The sequence below is a fragment of the Ascidiella aspersa genome, chromosome 4, assembly GCF_963924565.1.
Source record: "Ascidiella aspersa chromosome 4, kaAscAspe10.2, whole genome shotgun sequence".
Classification (NCBI taxonomy): domain Eukaryota; kingdom Metazoa; phylum Chordata; class Ascidiacea; order Phlebobranchia; family Ascidiidae; genus Ascidiella; species Ascidiella aspersa.
In genome coordinates this window covers 29,510,491-29,536,501 of record NC_139450.1, presented here as the reverse complement: position 1 = coordinate 29,536,501, position 26,011 = coordinate 29,510,491, and the positions used below count along the sequence as shown (strand labels likewise).

Sequence of the window (26,011 nt, the reverse complement as noted above, 5' to 3'; positions counted from 1 at the left end):
ACATTGAAATTTACGCAATTACATCGTATAACGAAATACGTCCCAGTCGTCCCATATAGAGTCGAATGGCATACGACAGATTTGAACAAAGTACGGTGGCAGGCCGTCCTGTCAAGCAATGTAATTCAGCCTGTTCCTTATTTTCAGTAAAACTTTATCTTGCTTTTTTTGTAATTTGACGATGCATCAGCGCCGCCATAATAGCACATTTTTTAACGAAAATGTTTATTATGAACGTTAGTAAGGCACACCAAGTATGTAGGAACAAACGTATAGGCTTCATTACCTTATACTAGGGGCGGTTCCAAACCTGTCCCCCTAAACTATATGTTTTGCCTGTATAACTACGGAAATGCAGGTATTTTTTACCAATTTTAGTATGATTTACTGAGGGCGCGCGTAGCATGGCGGACGGCGGTATCTCAAATAAAAGTTTGCCAAATCAATTTCCATAAACGGGCTATTTGTGCTTCAAGCGAATTTAGCACGTCTTACATTTAACACAACATTTGAGAGTATAACGGCCCATGCAGTTCTAGTAGTCAAAAACAACTATTCAACCTATTTTATTTATTTAGGATAAACTCGTACGTGCTTTGCGCGAAAAATCTATACCACCGTCATTCATATCTCTCAGTTTACAAGTAGCACATTTACAGCTATAAAATTAAAAAAGATCGATTTTTTGTGTATTTTTGCAGTCATTTGCGACCAACAATCGAGGGATTGGTTGGGTTAAGATTTTGCACTCGCCTGCCCTTCAATGTGAATACAATTTGCTCCGGGAGTGCTGATTAACTAACTTAACTGGCGAGTGCGCTGAAAAGAAATTGGTTGCTGTCAGACCTACTGAGCTGACTTCGTTGACATACAATTTTTAACGTTAAGACTATAATTATTTCGTTAAACCGTTTATGACACACGCTTGCGCAACTGCAAAAACAATTTTAAAGAAGCGCATCGTACATTGTAAAGCGTTCTATACGTATATAATGTTTCAGTAAACCAGAGGTTCTTCTGAAAAGTTTTTTAGGATCTGCGATTAGACTTTTTGTCGAATAATTTATTTTTCGTGATTTATTTATTGATTTATATGTTCTATCAAAAAATCCTCATAAACTGTCGCAGATCTTTGTCACAATGATTCTGAATGCACTTAGCATGGGATACTAATACTATACTACAAGCTTTCCATTACCGCAATTAAGTTTAGATATACGTAAAGGACTGATTATATTATGCGAAGCCCATGGAAAATTTAAACGACGTACCAACGAGACATAACCCGCGAATCATCAGGTCTCACACGCACAGTTTTTTTTTTGTACTAAGACATGTCAAGCGTTGCATCTGCGGGCCATTGTGACCTAAGGTGACGACATAAACAGCCGCCGACGATCTAATCAGGTGCTAATAGCGCAACTGTTTCGAGCAGTGCAAAAAAATGCGCTGGGCGATAATTGACGAGCGTGTTTAAAAGAGAGATGCACACGGTTCTAGATCATCAGTTAGCTCGACATCTCAGTCATCTAACTTTGATATATCTGACTTTGCTCCTATAAAGGGTAAGTCACTTGCATTTGACTGTTTGATTAACCTCTTATTAGCGTAACAAGAACGCAAGCTAATAGTAAGCAAGAACATGTATATATAATTATAAATATATTTGCACGCTAGCGAATCAAACTTGTTTTATTATCAGAATCTACGAGATATTTTACCATGGCAACTTTCGACTACGAAGCGTGCGAGGATGCGGCCCAGTACCTCAGGATGTCCCACGAGAAGATTCTCGAAAACCAGACCAAGAAACCCGACGGTAATAATGCTCAAATAAAAAAAATCGAATTTGTCAGTTCCTTATTGGGTAACTTTGGAATAACAACGGGAAAATAAGGCGGTGTTTTAAGGTTGATTGTCGCCATTAAGTACTTTGACCCTATAGAGTATTTCGATGATATTATTCACATGACGAATAATATTTCCAAAACATTTTGAATTATAATACAACAGTGCAACCGAATCCATAAAGAACTAAAACTAACACTGATATAGTCACACTAATACAACTTTGTCGTTCATGTTAACAGGCAAGAAGTATTGTTGGTTTCCCGACAAGGAGAATGCTTACGTCCAGGGAGAAATCATCAAGAACGAAGGAGGAAAAGCTGTTATCAAGTCGTGTGCCGAAGGAAAAGTAAGACAACTTCAAACGCGGTATAACAAAACAGAAAATAACCACAATAGTTTGGCTACCAGACTACAAAAAATCTATTCTTACAGCCGACATTTTATGAGTTAACAAAAGGAGAGATCCCCTGTAAACATCAAGTTTGCTTTATTTAATCTAGTTAAGGCCCATTCGGTCAGCTTCAAAAAAGATTTGACCACAACGTTTGTGTCTGAAAAAGAATTTTATTAAACAAGTCTTAAAGAGTTGAACATTAAGAGAATAACAGATGAAAAGTAGATCATCCCAAAAAATGTTTCAATTTATTTTATACCCTCGCCATGCAATTTATTTTCGCCTTCAGGAAATGACGGTGAAGGAAGAAGACGTCCAGGAGATGAATCCTCCGCGCTACGAGAAATGCGAGGACATGGCCAACATGACTTTCCTCAACGAAGCCAGCGTCTTGAACAACCTCCGAACCCGATACGAGTCCTTCATGATTTACGTAAGTCGCATCGTCCAAGTGACAATTACAAGCAGTGATTGCACGCGCTTTATTTTAGCCATAACATCAAGCTTTTCGTGCTTGCCGGTAAAACGGGCAATGTAACTCGCACCACTACATAAAACATTAAAACGCAATTTGTAGCATGTAAATACGCGAATATATCGCTAATAATATGCTGTAATAATAAAATTTTATTTCATTCAGACCTACTCTGGTCTCTTCTGCGTCACCGTGAATCCCTACAAGATGTTGCCCGTGTACGCTCCTTACGTCATCACTGCTTACAAGGGAAAGAGACGAACTGAGATGCCTCCCCATCTTTACTCTATTGCTGACAACGCCTACTCCAACATGTTGATGAGTAAGTTATTTAATAAATATATCATTGTATTTTCATCATATTTATATTAAAAAACAATTAATTCAGTGATTTAGCGCAAGCACACCATGATTTTTAAATGCAGATCGTAAAAAAATAAACTTTTGTCAGCAGTTATGGCCAGATTAACATGTAAATATTACTCTTATCAAGCTAATAAATTCTTTCTGTTTTACAGATCGGGAGAACCAGTCTATGTTGATCACGTGAGTTGTTTTAAAAAGTGAATAGCAGCAACTTGACGAACAAAAGTTATATTCAAAACGATAGCAATTTGCAGCTTTAAACAACTCTGTTGAAACAACTCTGTTTTAACCATAGACAATGCCTTACAACAAAGAACTTTTCAGATTCCGTCTGCAAAAATACCACTACTGTAATTTAATATAAACAAACGGACTATTTATCCAGCATTTTACATAACTACAAGCAAAACATCAGTGTTACGATTATTTTAATTGTTGTCCATACATGCCACTGCTTGATTTGCGCAAATATTTGTAAATTTACACTGAACATTTTTTTAACTAGCGGGGAATCTGGTGCCGGAAAGACTGTCAACACCAAGAAGGTCATCCAGTACTTTGCTTTGGTCGCTGCTTACGGCGCACAGAAGGAAGGCGAGGTAATAGAATGGACAACAGGAAAAATAACTAATTCCTAATAATGTCACAACGGGCCTATTTAAAAACCTCAAACTTTATACTTGTTGTTCAGGGTACCTTGGAAGATCAGATCGTACAATGTAACCCGGCTATGGAAGCTTTCGGAAACGCAAAGACCGTCCGAAACGACAACTCTTCACGTTTCGTAAGTATTACAATAGGGTTTCATAGGCTATATATACCGCTTCCCCCAAAAAATGCAAATATTTACGAGACAATTATAACAATAAAGACACTTTACTGTGCACTTAACACAATGAAAACAACACTTTATCGTCTAACAGGGAAAGTTCATCCGTATTCACTTCGGCAGCACAGGAATGTTGGCTTCAGGAGATATTGAGCATTGTAAGTTTCCTCATCTCACTTAACGTGACACAACCTAAGCCAAACCATATTACACACGAATGAAATTTTCAGATCTGCTCGAAAAGTCTCGTGTCATCTACCAACTGGACGGAGAACGTAACTACCACATCTTCTACCAGATCATTTCAGGCGCAAAACCTGAACTTATCGGTAAGTGGCCATTGCCTAACTATTTGGATAAATCATTGTTGAACTTCTTGGTCTAATACAAGTTAATTCTAAACCACTTTCGAGTGAAATAAACACCAAAAATGTTACTAGAATCCATGTACTAATGGTTATCACAATTTAATCATTCGACATGTTTGTATTGAACAGATCAATTGTTGGTGACCAAGGATCCTTACGACTACAGAACAATCAACCAAGGTGTCGTCACAGTCGACAATATGGATGACAGCGCAGAAATGTTGTTGACCGACGTAAGAAAATGAAATTAAAATATATTTCCTTTTACTAATTGATGAAATATTATTGACTACCGGTAAAAGTAAATATAGCAATATAAGTTGCTGTTTAAATCAACGATTCAATTTTTAATGCTATTTAAAGGAAGCTTTCCACATCCTGGGCTTCAATCAGGAGGAAATCAGCGGAATCTATCGTCTCATGGCTGGAATCATGCACCAACAAAACATGAAGTTCAAGAACAAACAGAGAGAAGAACAGGCAGAACCTGACGGCACAGAAGGTTTGTATAAAACAAATCCGAGTATTGACAATTGCTTTAGGTACCAGTGCCAATGACAACAAAATTCTATTGAAAAATTTTCTTAAAAGTTTTAAACATATCTCAATGCTTTCTTAAATTACAAATTTACAGAGGCTGATAAGGTCGCCTACTTGTTCGGTCTCAACTCAGCTGACTTCATTAAGTACTTGTGCCACCCACGTGTCAAGGTTGGAAACGAGTTCGTCACCAAAGGTCAATCGTGTAATCAGGTATGCACCACTGGTTTTAAAAACAAAAGAATCAATTGATTTATTAACTTTTGTTCTTGGTAGGTGGCTCAAGCTATCGGAGCTTTGAGCAAAGGTGTCTTCGGTCGCCACTTCGACTGGTTGGTAAGACTTATTAACAAAACTCTGAGCACCAAGTTGCCAAGAAGTTTCTTCATCGGTGTTCTGGATATTGCGGGGTTCGAGATCTTCGATGTAAGTTCAAAGATATTGAACTATATATTGAGTTAGAATATTGTTACAAATAACTGCAAATTTTAACAACTAATTCTATTTTATTTTTTCATTTCGATATAGAAAAACAGCTTCGAGCAGCTTTGCATTAACTTCACCAACGAGAAACTCCAGCAGTTCTTCAACCATCACATGTTCGTCCTCGAACAGGAAGAATACAAGAAGGAAGGAATCCAATGGACTTTCATCGATTTCGGAATGGACTTAGCAGCTTGTATTGAGCTCATCGAGAAGGTAAAACATTAAGAAATCAAATTTCAGCTTAAACAATAATTCGCGATTTTAGCCAAATCAGATTCGATAAAAACAAAATTATTTTCAGCCACTTGGAATCATGTCCATCCTCGAGGAAGAGTGCATGTTCCCCAAAGCTTCCGACAACACTTTCAAGGACAAGCTTTACCAAAACCATCTTGGCAAGAGCAAAGCTTTCGGCAAACCCGTCAAGAAGGGAAAATACGAAGCGCACTTTGAACTCTACCATTACGCCGGAACCGTAAGTACATCTTACAATATTTTCGATTTGTCAAATGCATATTTCTAAATTGAAACATACCACAATAGGTCGCCTACAACCTCGCTGGTTGGCTGGAGAAGAACAAGGATCCATTGAACAACAGCGTTGTCGGCCTCTACATGAAATCATCCCTTAAACTCATGCAAACCATCTGGGAGGGCTACGTCAACCCCGATGAAGGTATTGGCTAGATAAAAATACAAAATAAAACCTTAAAACATTTATTTGGGATACAGGATGTCTATAAAAAGTTTGGCGTTAATGGCACATCATACACTTTATTAAATACTTTTTCTAGCTGCCAGTGGTGGTGGAAAGGGAGGCAAGCGCAAGAAGGGAGGTTCATTCAACACTGTCTCGTCTCTTCACAGACAATCTCTCAACAATCTCATGACTAATTTGAGGTAAAGTTAGAAACCCTACTGCTAACGCTTAAATATCGTAAAACAAGTTCAAATAAAGTAAAACATGTTCAACGAAAGTAAATGTAAACTGTTTTAGGTCAACATCTCCTCATTTCGTCCGTTGCCTTATTCCCAACGAACAAAAGATGCCAGGAATGATGGAATCCCACTTGGTTCTCCACCAGCTTCGTTGTAACGGTGTGTTGGAAGGCATCCGTATTTGCAGAAAAGGATTCCCCAACAGGGTTCCATACGGCGACTTTAAACAACGGTAAAATAGACTGTTTTACAATATTCCGTTACAACAAAGGGTCCTTTACGAGTTCTGTATAAACTTGTTTTTCGCAGTTACCGAATCTTGAACCCAAATGCCGCTCCCGAGGGACAATTCATGGACAGCAAGAAATCCTCCGAGAAGTTGCTTGGAAGCATCGACATCGATCACGAATCGTACAAGCTCGGACACACTAAGGTCTTCTTCCGCGCTGGTATGATCGGTCGTCTGGAGGAAATGCGTGACAACAAGCTAGCATCCATCTTCAAACTCATCCAAGCTCGCATGCGAGGAATGTTGATGAGGCGCGAGTACCAGAAAATGATTGAGCGAAGGTAAGCAACGTTACACCATATTATAAAATTGAAGGTTTGCTTCTTTGACATCAAAGATATTCATTGCAGACAAGCTTGCCGAGTTATCCAGTCCAACTTGCGCGCCTACTTCGGAATGGCCAACTGGGAGTGGATGAAGCTTATGTTCAAGATCAAGCCACTCTTGCAGACCGCTGAAGCCGCAAAGGAGCTCGAAGTTCTCGAGAAGGAATATGAAGAATGCAAGGTCAACTTGGAGAAGGAAACCAAGAGACGAAAGGAATTGGAAGAGATGCAAGTCGCTTTCATTCAAGAGAAAAATGACCTCGTCATGCAACTTCAAGCTGTAAGATTTAAATAAAAATTCGCTATTAACTAAATATGCTACAAATTTTTATTTGAAACACATTGTTTATTTAGAACCAAGATCAAATCGACGACGGAGAAGACAGATGTGACCAGCTCATCAAGACAAAGGTCGAACTTGATGGAAAGATCAAGGAGGTCACTGAGCGTCTCGAAGACGAAGAAGAGCTTAACAATGAGCTTGTTTCTAAGAAGCGAAAACTTGAAGATGAATGCTCCGAGTTGAAGAAAGACATCGATGATCTTGAGATCACATTGGCTAAAGTTGAAAAAGAGAAGCACGCTACTGAAAACAAGGTACACATCGATACAAATAAACCAAACAATTGATAACGGAACAATCACATGTAACAAACTATTATGTTTCAGCTCAAGAATCTTCAGGAGGAATTGGCATCCCAGGATGAACAAATCGCCAAGCTTCAGAAGGAAAAGAAAGCTCTCCAGGAAGCCCATCAACAAACCCTTGATGATCTTCAGTCTGAAGAGGACAAGGTCAACAGCTTGAGCAAACAGAAGTCAAAGCTTGAACAGCAAGTTGATGATGTAAGTAAACTTTTGAGAGTTATTTAAATCATAAATTCCCATTATTAAACGCATTTTATTCATCATAGTTGGAGGCTTCTCTTGAACAAGAGAAGAAACTGCGCATGGAGCTTGAGAGGACCAAGAGGAAGTTGGAGGGAGATCTTCGTCTCACACAGGAGACTGTCATGGATCTTGAGAACGACAAGCAACGACTCGAAGAGAAGCTGAAGAAGCAAGAGTTCGAATACAGTCAGCTCGCCACCAAGTTGGAAGATGAGCAAGCTCTTGTCGCTCAACTCCAGAAGAAGATCAAAGAGCTTCAAGCTAGGATTGAGGAGCTCGAAGAAGAGTTGGAAGCCGAAAGAGCAGCCCGCGCAAAGGTTGAGAAGCAGAGAGCTGATCTTTCACGAGAATTGGAGGAACTCAGTGAGCGTCTTGAGGAAGCAGGAGGCGCCACCGCAGCACAGGTTGGAATCTTAAAATTTTACATTTAATTGATTGATCACAATGAATACTCACAATCACACAACCTTTGTTTCTAGATCGAGCTTAACAAACGTCGCGAAGCTGAGTTCGCCAAACTGCGACGTGAATTGGAAGAATCCAACTTGGCTCATGAAGCAACTGTCTCCACTCTTCGCAAGAAGAATGCTGATACATCCGCTGAAATGAGCGAACAGGTCAGTAACTGTTGTAAAATTGAATTGCAATTCTATATCTTTTAACGTTTAACAACTAAAACTTATTGACATAATATTTTCTCAGATTGACAATTTGCAACGGGTTAAGCAAAAGTTGGAGAAGGAGAAAAGTGAAATGAAGATGGAGATCGATGATCTCGCCACCAACGTTGAGAGCGTCACCAAGGCCAAGCTCAACTACGAAAAGATGTCACGCAACTTGGAGGAGCAGCTTAACGAGTCTAAGATGAAGAACGACAACTTTACTAAAGAAGTCAACGAGCTCAACGCGGCCAAAGCAAGACTCTCATCTGAGAATGGTAAGTAAAATAGCACGACTTTTCGCATTAGGTTTAATATTTAATACTAAATAACATGTTCTGTAGGTGAATTCAGCCGCCAGTTGGAGGAACGCGAACACCTTATGGCGCAACTGACCCGCAGCAAAAACAGCTCCTCGCAGCAAATCGACGAACTTAAGCGAGTTGTTGAAGAGGAGACCAAGGCTAAGGCTGCTCTTGCTCACGCTGTCCAGGCTGCTCGCCACGACAACGACCTCTTGCGGGAGCAATACGAAGAAGAGCAAGAAGCAAAGGCCGAACTCCAACGAGCTCTTTCCAAAGCAAACGCTGAAGTTGCTCAATGGAGAAACAAATACGAGACTGACGCAATCCAGCGTACAGAGGAACTCGAAGATGCGAAGTAAGTTTTTTTTTCTTAAGCTTACGAAATCTTATTCGTATCGAAAAGTTCCAACTCAAATTCTAACTTTGATCAACTATTAGTTGTTTTGTGAAAGTGATATTATTCGGAGCACGTAAAAAAGAATAATTTAAATTACAACAATATATTATAACAGGAAAAAGCTTGCCGCTCGCCTCCAAGACGCCGAGGAGCAGGTTGAAGCCATGCAAGCGAAGGCATCGAGTCTCGAGAAGACAAAGAACCGTCTTCAGGGAGAAATCGATGATCTTACTATCGACTTAGAACGATCCAACTCTGCCGCCGCTTCATTGGACAAAAAGCAGCGAAACTTCGACAAGGTAAATTAGCGTTTAACGCTACACAACAAATCGAAAACTTTATTATATTGTGTGCAATAAGCAGAATGTTGACGTGAAAAGTTGAAGCCAAACCTGCAATAATTTGATTGTATTCCGTTTACAACCCTAACTTTACATTTAAATGTGTATAACAGGTTCTTGCTGAACACAAGCAGAAGCAAGAAGAGGTTCAGGTAGAATTGGAACAATCCCAGAAAGAAGCCAGAAGCCTTTCAACTGAGCTCTTCAAGATGAAGAATGCTTACGAAGAGTCACTTGATGCTCTAGAAACTGTGAAACGCGAAAATAAAAATCTTCAAGGTAAATTTTGCTAATACAAACATAATTGGCTTTATTCATCAAGTAATATTAAATTCCTTCTTCCCACAGAGGAAATTGCTGACCTTACCGATCAACTTGGAGAGGGAGGTAAGAGCATCCACGAACTGGAAAAAGCCAAGAGAACTCTAGAGCACGAACGCAACGAGATGCAAGCCGCTCTTGAAGAAGCTGAAGGAGCAATCGAGGGAGAGGAATCAAAGGTCCTCCGATTGCAGGTTGAACTTGCTCAAGTCAAGCAAGAGTTCGAGCGAAGAGTTTCAGAGAAGGATGAAGAACTCGACAATCAAAGGTAATTGAAAAACAAAATTTGTTTGTACATATTCCACATTGTTCTAGTTCGGACTTTTTTAACACCAAATCTGCAAAACAGACGCAACCAGCAGCGTGCCATTGAATCCATGCAAACCACCCTCGACTCAGAGAGCAAAGCTCGTCAAGAAGCTGTCAGGATCAAGAAGAAGATGGAAGGTGATCTCAATGACCTTGAAATCCAACTTGGACACGCCAACCGACAAGCGTCTGAAGCCCAGAAGCAAGCCAAGTCCGTTGTATCTCACATCAAGGTATTTACAGTGATTTAAAAGTAGAAATATGTCGTTTGGAAACGTACATTAAGCTTTTTATTGCCGACACGTAGGATCTTGAAATGCAAGTGGATGAGGCTCAGAGACAATCCGAGGACTTCCAGGAACAATCAGCCGTGATCGAGCGTCGTAGCAACCTACTCAATGCTGAGATCGAAGAGTTAAGATCTGCTCTTGAGCAAGCTGAACGTGGACGCAAGTTGGCTGAGACTGAGCTCCTTGAAAGCAGGTTTGCATTTATAAAATGTTTAATTGGCTCTTTTAATAGTTATCACTGATGTTTCCGTTAGTATTGTATTGTTCGTGCAATGATGAATGAGGCAATCAAAAACTATTATGATATTTGTTTACAGCGAACGCTCCAACCTTCTCCACACGCAAAATACGGCCCTCATCAACCAGAAACGTAAGCTTGAGGGTGAACTCCAAACCATGCAATCCGAGGTCGAAGAGTCTGTTCAGGAACAAAGAAACGCCGAAGACAAAGCCAAGAAGGCTATTGTTGATGTGAGTCTCGTTGACCCATAACGCTTATTTGAGACACATTGCAAATCATAACCATTTGTGTTTTATTCAGGCTGCTACCATGGCGGAAGAACTTAAGAAGGAACAAGATCTTTCTTCTCACTTGGAAAGAATGAAGAAGAATATGGAGCAGACGGTGAAAGACTTGCAGCAACGATTGGACGAGGCTGAAAACATTGCAATGAAAGGAGGAAAGAAACAAGTCCAGAAACTGGAAACTAGAGTAAGTTGGTCGAAAACGCTTTACTGCAAAAAAACATTTCGATAAAAAATGTCTCCATACAATTCAATCAACTCGTCTATTTCTAGATTCGTGAACTTGAGAACGAACTTGACTCTGAGCAAAGGCGCAATAGCGACTCCGTTAAGGGACAGCGCAAGATGGAACGCAAGTTGAAGGAGATCACTTACCAGGGAGAGGAGGACAAGAAGAACTTGACCAGAATCCAGGATCTCGTCGACAAACTCCAGATCAAAGTTAAGACATACAAGAGACAAGCTGAGGAAGCCGTAAGTGAAGCTTTAACTTGTAAATTAATTTACGTACCACAGTCATATATTTCATCATTTAAATGAAATTGGAAGTTAAAAATAGCACAGGGAAAAGGTGTTTAAATAGTTATAACAACTGATGCAAGTCATAACAGACTACTATCATGGTTGAAAAAGATTTATTAATTGTATTAAATTTGCAGGAGGAACAAGCCAACACGAATCTGAGCAAATACAGAAAACTCCAACACGAGCTTGATGATGCAGAGGAGAGAGCTGATATGGCTGAGTCTGCTCTTAGCAAGTTGAGATCCAAGGCTAGAGACCATAAGGTAAATTTTTTGCCGAAGAAAAGAAAATCTGACGTTTGCTATAATTATCACACGATACTTTACATTTCGTTTGATCAACAAATATTAATTACTTTTTTATTTGTTTCAGGAGTAAACTGCTCTTCACTACAGAACTGGATCAGACGTCCTACCTTTTATTTATTTCAAATTCGACCATTTAAAAAAAAAATATTCAATAAAATCTGATCTGTCTGCTTGGCAGTTACAAAATATGATTTTGGTTGAAAAGCATGTAGAGAATTTAGCACAGCATCTAGAAAAAATAGTGGGTGAAGTTTAGACAAGACGGGAGGATGCTTACTATAAAAACCAAACGATATGAGACTCTCAAGTTATTCGAAAACGATTAATAAAATGTGTACACGAAACAGATCCATGAAATACCAACTACAATACTCTACGATGTAAGTTGAATCAAACAAAAATTAGATCACCATTATGTTCCAAAAAAACACACTTCGTTCAATACATACGTCGTCTTATATACCATTTTCTCCATTCTTGTATAATATCAGTAATAGAGTGAGCATCTTCGTAGTAAAAGAAGCAAAATGGACTATTCAACCAAACTAAATCTGGCCTTTTAGCTAACATTAAACAAAGCCGAAGCAAATGAGAATAAACTGAAATAAAAATTTATATATTAGCCGACTCTTCTTTGAGTTATTTTTATTATAATACGAATAATAAATACCCTAGCGTTGTAGACAACTTAAGCCAACATAAATCTGTAAACAGACATCGGAGTCTCATCCTTGATGAAAAAATACATAAACCTTGTTATCTCAAATTAATTACAAAAAATATTTTTTCTTGAAACATAAAGAAAAAAATGCCAGTAACTAAAACAAATCTCGTAAAAAATATCATTTTGATTTCTTCTTGATTCAAAATTTTAAAATGCTTATAAGTACTAGAGATTGATCTCACTTTAAAGAACATTATTAGGATAACATAAAACTTAATTGGACCAAGTCGGCCAGGCCAAGTTATGACGTGGGAATTGGCCTTCATAAAACATTTGTCCTAACAAAAACTATGTAAAACCAAATGGATGCCGATCAAACGTCATATTTTATGAATAGTGTATTGATACCAAATAAAAAATAGGCCATATAGATCTTAAATAGTTCCACATGAAAACTTTTTAGTCTCTCTTGATAAAATAAAATAGTCAATTCAGCCAAATTAGCCAGTATTAGTGCTAAAATATATTTCAAAAATACGTCACTAAACAGGCACTTTGTTACTAATGTTCAGAAAAAGAGTCTAACTATATTCATTTTAATTCAAGCCTAGGAAAAACTACAATTTTATATAACTTTTGTAAAAACCATATGCCTACGTTATGGCGTAGGTGTAATCAAGTTTCACAAATGTCATTCCAGGAAGACATAAAAGCCATACATTATACAAAACGCAGCAATTGTTTTAATGCGATGGACGTGAGAGCCAGCGCACCTCTGTGTAATAGAGAAAACAGGTGTAATTTGAACTGAGATTCTCACAAAGACGTTTAAACAACCGAGTATTAAAGGCAGAAGATTTGACGAAATTTACTAGTTCGGTCACTCGGTTCAAGCATGATGATAACATATTTCACACAAACTAAACATTGCGGAAGAGCTTCTCCTTTGTTATCAATAGCTACAAACCCGTACTTTATGTAAGCCTGACTGTACTTTAGCTTAGACATGTTCCTAAATTCTTAAAAAAAATTTAGTCCTCTCATTATTCCTCTATTTTAGAAGAAATTACAGAAGCTCAATATCATTGAAATATCAATATACATACGACAATACTACACTGCTGCTATCAGTTCATTATTATTAAATACATATTAAACCAGCTAACAATTAGCGTTTTATTATCTTGAACAAGATAAGTGTTACATCACAAACGTGCGAAACCACAGGGAACTTAAACGACATTAGAAATTACCCAATCCTGAAAGTTTCAGTTTTCGCAAATTTATACGTATGCTGCAGTTAGTCGCGTACCACCTAAAAGTATCTCGCGTACCATCGGTGGTAGGCGTACCACAGTTTGGGAACCACTGTGTTACAAAGTGTCAGGGCGTTTGGGAAATAAAGAAAGGGCAAAAAAGATTTAATGTTAATCAAAAAGAATTATTTAACTTTTTTAAATTTAAATGAGATTCACAAAATGCGCGTTTTGGAATGTACCGGTATGTTGTTAATTTTGACTGAATATTAGTTAGGATGCCATGGTCCACTACATGCAGACCACGGGGAACCACGATTTGGCAAAATTTACGTTTTAATTTTCCATGGATTTTAACTTTGTGGTAAGAATGCAATAGACGCAAATAACAAAACACATACACATGTGATAACAGCAATGATATTAAATGTTCATAATAATTTACCTGCAGCAAACGCTTTATACCACTAAACTCATAATGTTTTACAAACAAATAAAGGTTTGCTAGGTTGTAACCAGCAAGATGAATATACAAGAAACTAACTTAAAGCAAGAAGCTCATGGAGGAAAAACTGAGGACAAAGGTTGCAAATTTTCATCGAAACTGTAAAAACACTCTAGTACTAAATATCATTCATCCAACCCAGTGCTTTTCAACCTTAAAATTTTCCATCCGCACGTTTTTATTTAGGAAATTTTTTTGGTGTTCCATTTCAAATAAGTGAGGACTTATTTGTGTATGCGCGACCACGCAAGTGCTAAAATGATTGGCAAAAAAACAAAGCGCATAGTTTAGTCATTAGTGTATAATAATTTCAGTGTAAGATAGCGTAGACTACAACAATCTAGTGTCAGACCTGTTATTGGGCGGCAAACGCTTTTAGCTCGTGAATCCGTTTTAAATTCATACCTTGAATATAAATAGTCGCATTAAGTGGATTAACATGTGGGGAATTTTGACACGCGGGAGTATACGGAGCAGTCTGTTGTAGGGGCTACAATTTTTTTTTTTAATTTTTTAAACAAAGACACAAACAGGGGTAGATCCAACGGCAACCAGGCCATGTCCACACGCTACACTATACTTTTTTGCTAAACTTTGGTACATTCCATTTATCTAACTACTATCATGCTTCAATATGTTTGTGGCCGTTCTTAGAAAATCTCCCAAAAGCGGTTTAAACCAAATAAAATCAATATTTTTGCAAAGACGTCTTAACGTGGAGTCATAAAACATCTGAAATCACACCCTGTTATTTTCTAACGAACTCGTGCGCAACTATGCAGCTGAAATCCAGTTTAATCGCGGCAAGAAAGTGCGTTTATTGGGTTTAAATTGGCAAAACTTTTAATTTAGAAGTATGCGCGATGGTGGCTACAAAGACCCTTAAAACAGGAAAAACATATACTAAAACAAAAAGTTTGCACAAACTGCAAAAAATTACATTAGCTAATAATGGCAAAAAACATAGTTTGATTTAACAAATAAGTAATATATGCATAATTAGGGTTACAATAATAAAATACTTATAGCTACAAAGTGAGGTAATTAAGTGCTTCTTAACCTTTTTAGTTCGCGACCAAATTTTATTTGCCCAAAAGCCACAATAAGATGCTAATATATATAAAAATGAAAATAGAACGAATCTAGAAGTAATTTACTGTAAAATGTTTGCAAGTTATATGTTTTAGCCACACAACGCATAATTCTATTGTTAACAACATTGTTAGAAAATGACTATAAGCTTTTCAACATTTACAACTTGTTAAACAATAACTTGCTTTATGTACATGAAAACCATAAATATTACCGTAATCAGACGAATTTAAACAATCATAATAAAAACTGTGTAGCATAATGTCTCATACGCAAAAGGTGTAGGTTTTGCAACAATATATGTCAAGCGTTGTAATTGCGGGCTATTGTGACTTAAGGTGACGACATAAACAGCCGCCGCAGATCTAATAAGGTGCTAATAGCGCAACTGTTTTAAGCAGTGCAAAAAAAGCGTTTGGCGATAATTGACGAGCGCGTATAAAAGAGAGATGCTAACGGTTCTAGATCATCAGTTGGCTCGACATCCCAGTCATCTAACTTTGATAAATCTGACTTTGCTCTCATACAGGGTAAGTAACTTGTATTTAATTGTTTGCTTTTAGAGCTGTAGAAATGAATGACCTCTGATTAATGTAACAAATGAGCCAGCTAATCAATGCAGACATTGTTATAAATATATTTGCCACTAGCGAAACAAACTTTTTATTATCAGTATCTGCTAGACACTTCACCATGGCAACTTTCGACTACGAAGCGTGCCAGGATGCGGCTCAGTATCTCAGGATGTCTCACGAGAAGATTCTCGAAAACCAGACCAAGAAACCCGACGGTAATCATGCTTAAAAATAAATTAAAGCTCTCTAATACCTTTTACTTTTTGGGTGTCTTTGGAATGATAACACGAAATTAATGGGGTGTTTAAAAGTTTAGTGTTACCATCAACCATTTAGAATCTAAACCGTATTTCGGTTACATTATTCACATGAAATATCATATTTTCAATAAATTTTGACTTGCGACACTATAGTTCAACCGAACCCATTAAGAAAAACAAACAACAATGAGAAACGCCCTTATAACACGGTGGTCATTTATGGTCACAGGCAAGAAATACTGTTGGTTCCCCGACAAGGAGAATGCTTACGTCCAGGGAGAAATCATCAAGAACGAAGGAGGAAAAGCTGTCATCAAGTCGTGTGCCGAAGGAAAAGTAAGAAAACTTCTACCAAACATGCCATATACGATGAAGCGCAACAGAAACAAATACCACAATTTGGCTACCAGACTAGAAAAAAAGTCATTCCTACAGCTGACATTTTATGAGTTAACAAAAGGAGAGATCCACTGTAAACATCAAGTTTTCTTTATTTAGTCTGGTTAAGGACTATGCGGTCAGCTTCAAAAGCTTTGACCACAACTTTGGTGTTTGAAAATAAAAATACAAAACAAGCCTGAAAGAGTTGAACATTAAGAGAATAACATATAAAAAGTAAATCACCCCGAAAAATGTTGCAATTTATTTTATACCCTCGCCATGCAAATTCCTATTCGTCCCCAGGAAATGACGGTGAAGGAAGAAGACGTTCAGGAGATGAATCCTCCGCGCTACGAGAAGTGCGAGGACATGGCCAACATGACTTTCCTCAACGAAGCCAGCGTCTTGAACAACCTCCGAACCCGATACGAGTCCTTCATGATCTACGTGAGTTGCTGTTTTGAACTTACAACGAAACTAGCGATTCTATAAAGATTTTATCTTGCAATTAATTTTTGTTAATATAATCGTAAGAGTATATTGCGTCCAATCGTTTTAACAACAGATTAGTTTGATAAAACCTGTGTACCGTAAATTGCTACGCCTTTATCTGATTTTTTAAGCAAAAATGTGAAGTTTTGTTCATTAGCTATTAGTCAACCGAAGCCAACCACAGATTATGGTTTAAATCTTTACATCCGTTTTCTCATTCAGACCTACTCTGGTCTCTTCTGCGTCACCGTGAATCCCTACAAGATGTTGCCCGTATACGCTCCTTACGTCATCGCTGCTTACAAGGGAAAGAGACGAACTGAGATGCCTCCCCATCTTTACTCTATTGCTGACAACGCTTACTCCAACATGTTGATGAGTTAGTTATTCGAGAAATACATAAATGGATATCTTTTAAAAAACATAAAAAAAACTCTGTTAGTTCGCACAAGCACGACATGAATACTTTTACATATTAAAATACGTTGTCATCAAATTAATACTTGTTATTGTTTTACAGATCGGGAAAATCAATCTATGTTGATCACGTGAGTTGTTGTTAAAAGTTAATAGGAGCAAATAAATACAAAAATACTGTTTTACAGTCATAAATAACTGGTTAAATCCACTAAAATAGGCCTACCACTTATTTAAATATAAAGATATAGGCGACATACAATTCTTATCCACAACCAAAATAAAAAAACATATGCAATTTAAACTAGCGGAGAATCTGGTGCCGGAAAGACTGTCAACACGAAGAAGGTCATCCAGTACTTTGCCTTAGTCGCTGCTTACGGAGCACAAAAGGAAGGCGAGGTAAGACCGAGATACGTTGAATAATAAACTATTTTCAACGATAGTAGACAAACGGTTTTTACCACCAAAATAACCGGAATTCTCACACATAATTGCACACGAATTCATTTCAGGGCACCTTGGAAGATCAGATCGTACAATGTAACCCGGCTATGGAAGCTTTTGGAAACGCAAAGACCGTCCGTAACGACAACTCTTCCCGTTTCGTAAGCATTATACCATGATTTGCAAACTCCACAAAAATTAAAACAAAATTTACGACATAAAAAATAAAGTCGCTTTGTCTCGTGTTTACCACAAGAAAAATAACACTTTATCGACTAACAGGGAAAGTTCATCCGTATTCACTTCGGCAGCACGGGAATGTTGGCTTCAGGAGATATTGAGCATTGTAAGTTTCCTTATCTTACTTAACGTGACACAACCTAAGCCAAACCTTATTACACACGAATGAAATTTTCAGATCTGCTCGAGAAGTCTCGTGTCATCTACCAACTGGACGGAGAACGTAACTACCACATCTTCTACCAGATCATTTCAGGCGCAAAACCTGAACTTATCGGTAAGTCAAACTTCTGAAGTCTGTCATTAAAGCGACGATTTTTACTATTCAAAAATACATAAAAACATTCTTTGAATTTTATTTTAAAAAGCCTTAAAACATGTTTACCAAACAATTGGTTTTATGATGAACAGATCAATTGTTGGTGACCAAGGATCCTTACGACTACAGAACAATCAACCAAGGTGTCGTCACAGTCGACAATATGGATGACAGCGCAGAAATGTTGTTGACCGACGTAAGAAAATAAAATTAAAATATATTTCCCAATACTAATTGGTGAAATATTATTGACTACCGGTAAAAGTAAATATAGCAATATAAGTTGCTATTTAAATCAACGATTCAAATTTTTAATGCTATTTAAAGGAAGCTTTCCACATCCTGGGCTTCAATCAGGAGGAAATCAGCGGAATCTATCGTCTCATGGCTGGAATCATGCACCAACAAAACATGAAGTTTAAGAACAAACAGAGAGAAGAACAGGCAGAACCTGACGGCACAGAAGGTTTGTATAAAACAAATCCGAGTATTGACAATTGCTTTAGGTACCAGTGCCAATGACAACACAATTCTATTGAAAGATTTTCTTAAATTTTTTAAACATATCTAAATGCTTTCTTAAATTATAAATTTACAGAGGCTGATAAGGTCGCCTACTTGTTCGGTCTCAACTCAGCTGACTTCATTAAGTACTTGTGCCACCCACGTGTCAAGGTTGGAAACGAGTTCGTCACCAAAGGTCAATCGTGTAATCAGGTATGCACTGGTTTTAAAAAGAAAAGAATCAATTGATTTACTAACTTTTGTTCTTGGTAGGTGGCTCAAGCTATCGGAGCTTTGAGCAAAGGTGTCTTTGGTCGCCACTTCGACTGGTTGGTAAGACTTATTAACAAAACTCTGAGCACCAAGTTGCCAAGAAGTTTCTTCATCGGTGTTCTGGATATTGCGGGGTTCGAGATCTTCGATGTAAGTTCAAACATATTGAACTATATATTGAGTTAGAATATTGTTACAAATAAAATTTTAACAACTAATTCTATTTTATTTTTTCATTTCGGTATAGAAAAACAGCTTCGAGCAGCTTTGCATCAACTTCACCAACGAGAAACTCCAGCAGTTCTTCAACCATCACATGTTCGTCCTCGAACAGGAAGAATACAAGAAGGAAGGAATCCAATGGACTTTCATCGATTTCGGAATGGACTTAGCAGCTTGTATTGAGCTCATCGAGAAGGTAAAACATTAATAAATCAAATTTCAGCTTAAACAATAATTCGTGGTTTTAGCCAACTCACATTCGATAAAAACAAAATTATTTTCAGCCACTTGGAATCATGTCCATCCTCGAGGAAGAGTGCATGTTCCCCAAAGCTTCCGACAACACTTTCAAGGACAAACTTTACCAAAACCATCTTGGCAAGAGCAAAGCTTTCGGCAAACCAGTCAAGAAGGGGAAATACGAAGCGCACTTTGAACTCTACCATTACGCCGGAACCGTAAGTACATCTTACAATATTTTCGATTTGTCAAATGCATATTTCTAAATTGAATCATACCACAATAGGTCGCCTACAACCTCGCTGGTTGGCTGGAGAAAAACAAGGATCCATTGAACAACAGCGTTGTCGGTCTCTACATGAAATCATCCCTTAAACTCATGCAAACCATCTGGGAGGGATACGTCAACCCCGATGAAGGTATTGGCTAGATAAAAATAAAAAATAAAGCCTTAAAACAATTATTTGGGATACAGGATGTCTATAAAAAGTTTGGCGCTAATGGCATATCAAACACTTTATTAAATACTTTTTCTAGCTGCCAGTGGTGGTGGAAAAGGAGGCAAGCGCAAGAAGGGAGGTTCATTCAACACTGTCTCGTCTCTTCACAGACAATCTCTCAACAATCTCATGACTAATTTGAGGTAAAGTTAGAAATCCTACTGCTAACGCTTAAATATCGTAAAACAAGTTCAAAGAAAGTAAAACATGTTCAAAGAAAGTAAATGTAAACTGTTTTAGGTCAACATCTCCTCATTTCGTCCGTTGCCTTATTCCCAACGAACAAAAGATGCCAGGAATGATGGAATCCCACTTGGTTCTCCACCAGCTTCGTTGTAACGGTGTGTTGGAAGGCATCCGTATTTGCAGAAAAGGATTCCCCAACAGGGTTCCATACGGCGACTTTAAACAACGGTAAAATAGATTCTTTTACAATATTCCGTTACAACAAAGGGTCCTTTACGAGTTCCGTATAAACTTGTTTTTCGCAGTTACCGAATCTTGAACCCAAATGCCGCTCCCGAGGGACAATTCATGGACAGCAAGAAATCCTCCGAGAAGTTGCTTGGAAGCATCGACATCGATCACGAATCGTACAAGCTCGGACACACTAAGGTATTCTTCCGCGCTGGTATGATCGGTCGTCTGGAGGAAATGCGTGACAACAAGCTAGCATCCATCTTCAAACTTATCCAAGCTCGCATGCGAGGAATGTTGATGAGGCGCGAGTACCAGAAAATGATTGAGCGAAGGTAAACAACGTTACACCATATTATAAAATTGAAGGTTTGCTTCTTTGACATCAAAGATATTCATTGCAGACAAGCTTGCCGAGTTATCCAGTCCAACTTGCGCGCCTACTTCGGAATGGCCAACTGGGAGTGGATGAAGCTTATGTTCAAGATCAAGCCACTCTTGCAGACCGCTGAAGCCGCAAAGGAGCTCGAAGTTCTCGAGAAGGAATATGAAGAATGCAAGGTCAACTTGGAGAAGGAAACCAAGAGACGAAAGGAATTGGAAGAGATGCAAGTTGCATTCATTCAAGAGAAAAATGACCTCGTCATGCAACTTCAATCTGTAAGATTTCAATAGAAATTCGCCACTAAATATGCTGGAAGCGTATTATTTGTAACTATTTGTTTATTTAGAACCAAGACCAAATCGACGACGGAGAGGACAGATGTGACCAGCTCATCAAGACAAAGGTCGAACTTGATGGAAAGATCAAGGAGGTCACTGAGCGTCTCGAAGACGAAGAAGAGCTTAACAATGAGCTTGTTTCTAAGAAGCGAAAACTTGAAGATGAATGCTCCGAGTTGAAGAAAGACATCGATGATCTTGAGATCACATTGGCTAAAGTTGAAAAAGAGAAGCACGCTACTGAAAACAAGGTACACATCGATACAAACAAACCAAACAATTGATAACGGAACAATCACATGTAACAAACTATTATGTTTCAGCTCAAGAATCTTCAGGAGGAATTGGCATCCCAGGATGAACAAATCGCCAAGCTTCAGAAGGAAAAGAAAGCTCTCCAGGAAGCCCATCAACAAACTCTTGATGATCTTCAGTCTGAAGAGGACAAGGTCAACAGCTTGAGCAAACAGAAGTCAAAGCTTGAACAGCAAGTTGATGATGTAAGTAAACTTTTGAGAGTTATTTAAATCATAAATTCCCACCATTAAACGCATTTTATTCATCATAGTTGGAGGCTTCTCTTGAACAAGAGAAGAAACTGCGCATGGAGCTTGAGAGGACCAAGAGGAAGTTGGAGGGAGATCTTCGTCTCACACAGGAGACTGTCATGGATCTTGAGAACGACAAGCAACGTCTCGAAGAGAAGCTGAAGAAGCAAGAGTTCGAATACAGTCAGCTCGCCACCAAGTTGGAAGATGAGCAAGCTCTCGTCGCTCAACTCCAGAAGAAGATCAAAGAGCTTCAAGCTAGGATTGAGGAGCTCGAAGAAGAGTTGGAAGCCGAAAGAGCAGCCCGCGCAAAGGTTGAGAAGCAGAGAGCTGATCTTTCACGAGAATTGGAGGAACTCAGTGAGCGTCTTGAGGAAGCAGGAGGCGCCACCGCAGCACAGGTTGGAATCTTAAAATTTTACATTTAATTGATTGATCACAATGAATATTCACAGTCACACAACCTTTGTTTCTAGATCGAGCTTAACAAACGTCGCGAAGCTGAGTTCGCCAAACTGCGACGTGAATTGGAAGAATCCAACTTGGCTCATGAAGCAACTGTCTCCACTCTTCGCAAGAAGAATGCCGATACATCCGCTGAAATGAGCGAACAGGTCAGTAACTGTTGTAAAATTGAATTGCAATTCTATATCTTTTCACGTTTAACAACTAAAACTTATTGACATAATATTTTCTCAGATTGACAATTTGCAACGGGTTAAGCAAAAGTTGGAGAAGGAGAAAAGTGAAATGAAGATGGAGATCGATGATCTCGCCACCAACGTTGAGAGCGTCACCAAGGCCAAGCTCAACTACGAAAAGATGTCACGCAACTTGGAGGAGCAGCTTAACGAGTCTAAGATGAAGAACGACAACTTTACTAAAGAAGTCAACGAGCTCAACGCGGCCAAAGCAAGACTCTCATCTGAGAATGGTAAGTAAAATAGCACGACTTGTCGCATTAGGTTTAATATTTAATACTAAATAACATGTTCTGTAGGTGAATTCAGCCGCCAGTTGGAGGAACGCGAACACCTTATGGCGCAACTGACCCGCAGCAAAAACAGCTCCTCGCAGCAAATCGACGAACTTAAGCGAGTTGTTGAAGAGGAGACCAAGGCTAAGGCTGCTCTTGCTCACGCTGTCCAGGCTGCTCGCCACGACAACGACCTCTTGCGGGAGCAATACGAAGAAGAGCAAGAAGCAAAGGCCGAACTCCAACGAGCTCTTTCCAAAGCAAACGCTGAAGTTGCTCAATGGAGGAACAAATACGAGACTGACGCAATCCAGCGTACAGAGGAACTCGAAGATGCGAAGTGAGTTTTTTTTTCTTAAGCTTACGAAATCTTATTCGTATCGAAAAGTTCCAACTCAAATTCTAACTTTGATCAACTATTAGTTGTTTTGTGAAAGTGATATTATTCGAGCACGTAAAAAAGAATAATTTAAATGACAACAATATATTATAACAGGAAAAAGCTTGCCGCTCGCCTCCAAGACGCCGAGGAGCAGGTTGAAGCCATGCAAGCGAAGGCATCGAGTCTCGAGAAGACAAAGAACCGTCTTCAGGGAGAAATCGAGGATCTTACTATCGACTTAGAACGATCCAACTCTGCCGCAGCTTCATTGGACAAAAAGCAGCGAAACTTCGACAAGGTAAATTAGCGTTCAACGCTACATAACAAATCGAAAACTTTATTATATTGTGTGCAATAAGCAGAATGTTGACGTGAAAAGTTGAAGCCAAACCTGCAATAATTTGATTGTATTCCGTTTGCAACCCTAACTTTACATTAAAATGTGTATAACAGGTTCTTGCTGAACACAAGCAGAAGCAAGAAGAGGTTCAGGTAGAATTGGAACAATCCCAGAAAGAAGCAAGAAGCCTTTCAACTGAGCTCTTCAAGATGAAGAATGCTTACGAAGAGTCACTTGATGCTCTAGAAACTGTAAAGCGCGAAAATAAGAATCTTCAAGGTAAATTTTGCTAATACAAACATAATTAGATTTATTCATCAAGTAATATTAAATTCCTTCTTCCCACAGAGGAAATTGCTGATCTTACCGATCAACTTGGAGAGGGAGGTAAGAGCATACACGAACTGGAAAAAGCCAAGAGAACTTTGGAGCACGAGCGCAACGAGATGCAAGCCGCTCTTGAAGAAGCTGAAGGAGCAATCGAGGGAGAGGAATCAAAGGTCCTGCGATTGCAGGTTGAACTTGCTCAAGTCAAGCAAGAGTTTGAGCGAAGAGTTTCAGAGAAGGATGAAGAACTCGACAATCAAAGGTAATTGAAGAACAAAATTTGTTTGTACATATTCCACATTGTTCTAGTTCGGGCTTTTTTAACGCTAACCCTGTAAAACAGACGCAACCAACAACGTGCCATTGAATCAATGCAAACAACCCTCGACTCAGAGAGCAAAGCTCGTCAAGAAGCTGTCAGGATCAAGAAGAAGATGGAAGGTGATCTCAATGACCTTGAAATCCAACTTGGACACGCCAACCGACAAGCGTCTGAAGCCCAGAAGCAAGCCAAGTCCGTTGTATCTCATATCAAGGTATTTACAGTGATTTAAAAGTAGAAATATGTCGTTTGGAAACGTACATTAAGCTTTTTATTACCTACACGTAGGATCTTGAAATGCAAGTGGATGAGGCTCAGAGACAATCCGAGGACTTCCAGGAACAATCGGCCGTGATCGAGCGTCGTAGCAACCTCCTCAATGCTGAGATCGAAGAGTTAAGATCTGCTCTTGAGCAAGCTGAACGTGGACGCAAGTTGGCTGAGACTGAGCTCCTTGAAAGCAGGTTTGTATTTATAAAATGTTTAATTTGCTCTTTTAATAGTTATCACTGATGTTTCCGTCAGTATTGCATTGTTCGTGCAATGATGAATGAGGCAATCAAAAACTATTATGATATTTGTTTACAGCGAACGCTCCAACCTTCTCCACACGCAAAATACGGCCCTCATCAACCAGAAACGTAAGCTTGAGGGTGAACTCCAAACCATGCAATCCGAGGTCGAAGAGTCCGTTCAGGAACAAAGAAACGCCGAAGACAAGGCCAAGAAGGCTATTGTTGATGTGAGTCTCGTTGACCCATAACGCTTATTTGAGACACATTGCAAACCATAACCATTTGTGTTTTATTCAGGCTGCTACCATGGCTGAAGAACTTAAGAAGGAACAAGATCTTTCTTCTCACTTGGAAAGAATGAAGAAGAATATGGAGCAGACGGTGAAAGACTTGCAGCAACGATTGGACGAGGCTGAAAACATTGCAATGAAAGGAGGAAAGAAACAAGTCCAGAAACTGGAAACTAGAGTAAGTTGGTCGAAAACGCTTTACTGCAAAAAAACATTTCGATAAAAAATGTCTCCATACAATTCAATCAACTCGTCTATTTCTAGATTCGTGAACTTGAGAACGAACTTGACTCTGAGCAAAGGCGCAATAGCGACTCCGTTAAGGGACAGCGCAAGATGGAACGCAAGTTGAAGGAGATCACTTACCAGGGAGAGGAGGACAAGAAGAACTTGACCAGAATCCAGGATCTCGTCGACAAACTCCAGATCAAAGTTAAGACATACAAGAGACAAGCTGAGGAAGCCGTAAGTGAAGCTTTAACTTGTAAATTAATTTACGTACCACAGTCATATATTTCATCATTTAAATGAAATTGGAAGTTAAAAATAGCACAGGGAAAAGGTGTATAAATAGTTATAACAACTGATGCAAGTCATAACAGACTACTATCATGGTTGAAAAAGATTTATTAATTGTATTAAATTTGCAGGAGGAACAAGCCAACACGAATCTGAGCAAATACAGAAAACTGCAACACGAGCTTGATGATGCAGAGGAGAGAGCTGATATGGCTGAGTCTGCTCTTAGCAAGTTGAGATCCAAGGCTAGAGACCATAAGGTAAATTTTTCGCCGAAGAAAAGAAAATCTGACGTTTGCTATAATAATCACACGATACTTTACATTTCGTTTGATCAACAAATATTAATTACTTTTTTATTTGTTTCAGGAGTAAACTGCTCTTCACTACAGAACTGGATCAGACGTCCTACTTTTTATTTATTTCAAATTCGACCATTTAAAAAAAATATTCAATAAAATCTGATCTGTCTGCTTGGCAGTTACAAAATATGATTTTGGTTAAAAAGCATGTAGAGAATTTAGCACAGCA

General features: G+C 38.6%; 2 protein-coding genes across 2 annotated transcripts; both read left to right on the top strand.

Annotated features, from left to right (window-relative positions):
• The first annotated feature begins 1,722 nt into the window (after window positions 1–1,722).
• Window positions 1,723–11,804, top strand: LOC146157382 (myosin-6-like). The gene is made up of 36 exons (XM_083388197.1): window positions 1,723–1,819; window positions 2,091–2,197; window positions 2,535–2,678; window positions 2,886–3,042; window positions 3,239–3,266; window positions 3,592–3,685; window positions 3,778–3,870; window positions 4,010–4,073; window positions 4,146–4,244; window positions 4,413–4,516; window positions 4,647–4,785; window positions 4,918–5,036; window positions 5,100–5,249; window positions 5,352–5,522; window positions 5,611–5,784; window positions 5,853–5,985; window positions 6,104–6,209; window positions 6,307–6,480; window positions 6,558–6,818; window positions 6,888–7,143; window positions 7,218–7,460; window positions 7,533–7,709; window positions 7,778–8,158; window positions 8,234–8,371; window positions 8,457–8,691; window positions 8,758–9,073; window positions 9,231–9,414; window positions 9,570–9,735; window positions 9,805–10,045; window positions 10,127–10,319; window positions 10,394–10,569; window positions 10,694–10,847; window positions 10,918–11,088; window positions 11,175–11,375; window positions 11,561–11,689; window positions 11,799–11,804. Exons 1-36 carry the CDS (start codon window positions 1,723–1,725, stop codon window positions 11,802–11,804), a joined length of 5,781 nt encoding a protein of 1,926 aa, XP_083244323.1.
• A 4,140-nt stretch (window positions 11,805–15,944) lies between these two features.
• On the top strand, window positions 15,945–25,855 carry LOC146157381 (myosin-6-like). Its single transcript, XM_083388196.1, has 36 exons — window positions 15,945–16,041; window positions 16,316–16,422; window positions 16,771–16,914; window positions 17,182–17,338; window positions 17,480–17,507; window positions 17,685–17,778; window positions 17,892–17,984; window positions 18,106–18,169; window positions 18,242–18,340; window positions 18,475–18,578; window positions 18,710–18,848; window positions 18,981–19,099; window positions 19,160–19,309; window positions 19,407–19,577; window positions 19,666–19,839; window positions 19,908–20,040; window positions 20,159–20,264; window positions 20,362–20,535; window positions 20,613–20,873; window positions 20,943–21,198; window positions 21,270–21,512; window positions 21,585–21,761; window positions 21,830–22,210; window positions 22,286–22,423; window positions 22,509–22,743; window positions 22,810–23,125; window positions 23,282–23,465; window positions 23,621–23,786; window positions 23,856–24,096; window positions 24,178–24,370; window positions 24,445–24,620; window positions 24,745–24,898; window positions 24,969–25,139; window positions 25,226–25,426; window positions 25,612–25,740; window positions 25,850–25,855. The coding sequence occupies exons 1-36, from the start codon at window positions 15,945–15,947 to the stop codon at window positions 25,853–25,855; spliced, it is 5,781 nt and encodes a 1,926-aa protein (XP_083244322.1).
• Window positions 25,856–26,011: the final 156 nt, after the last annotated feature.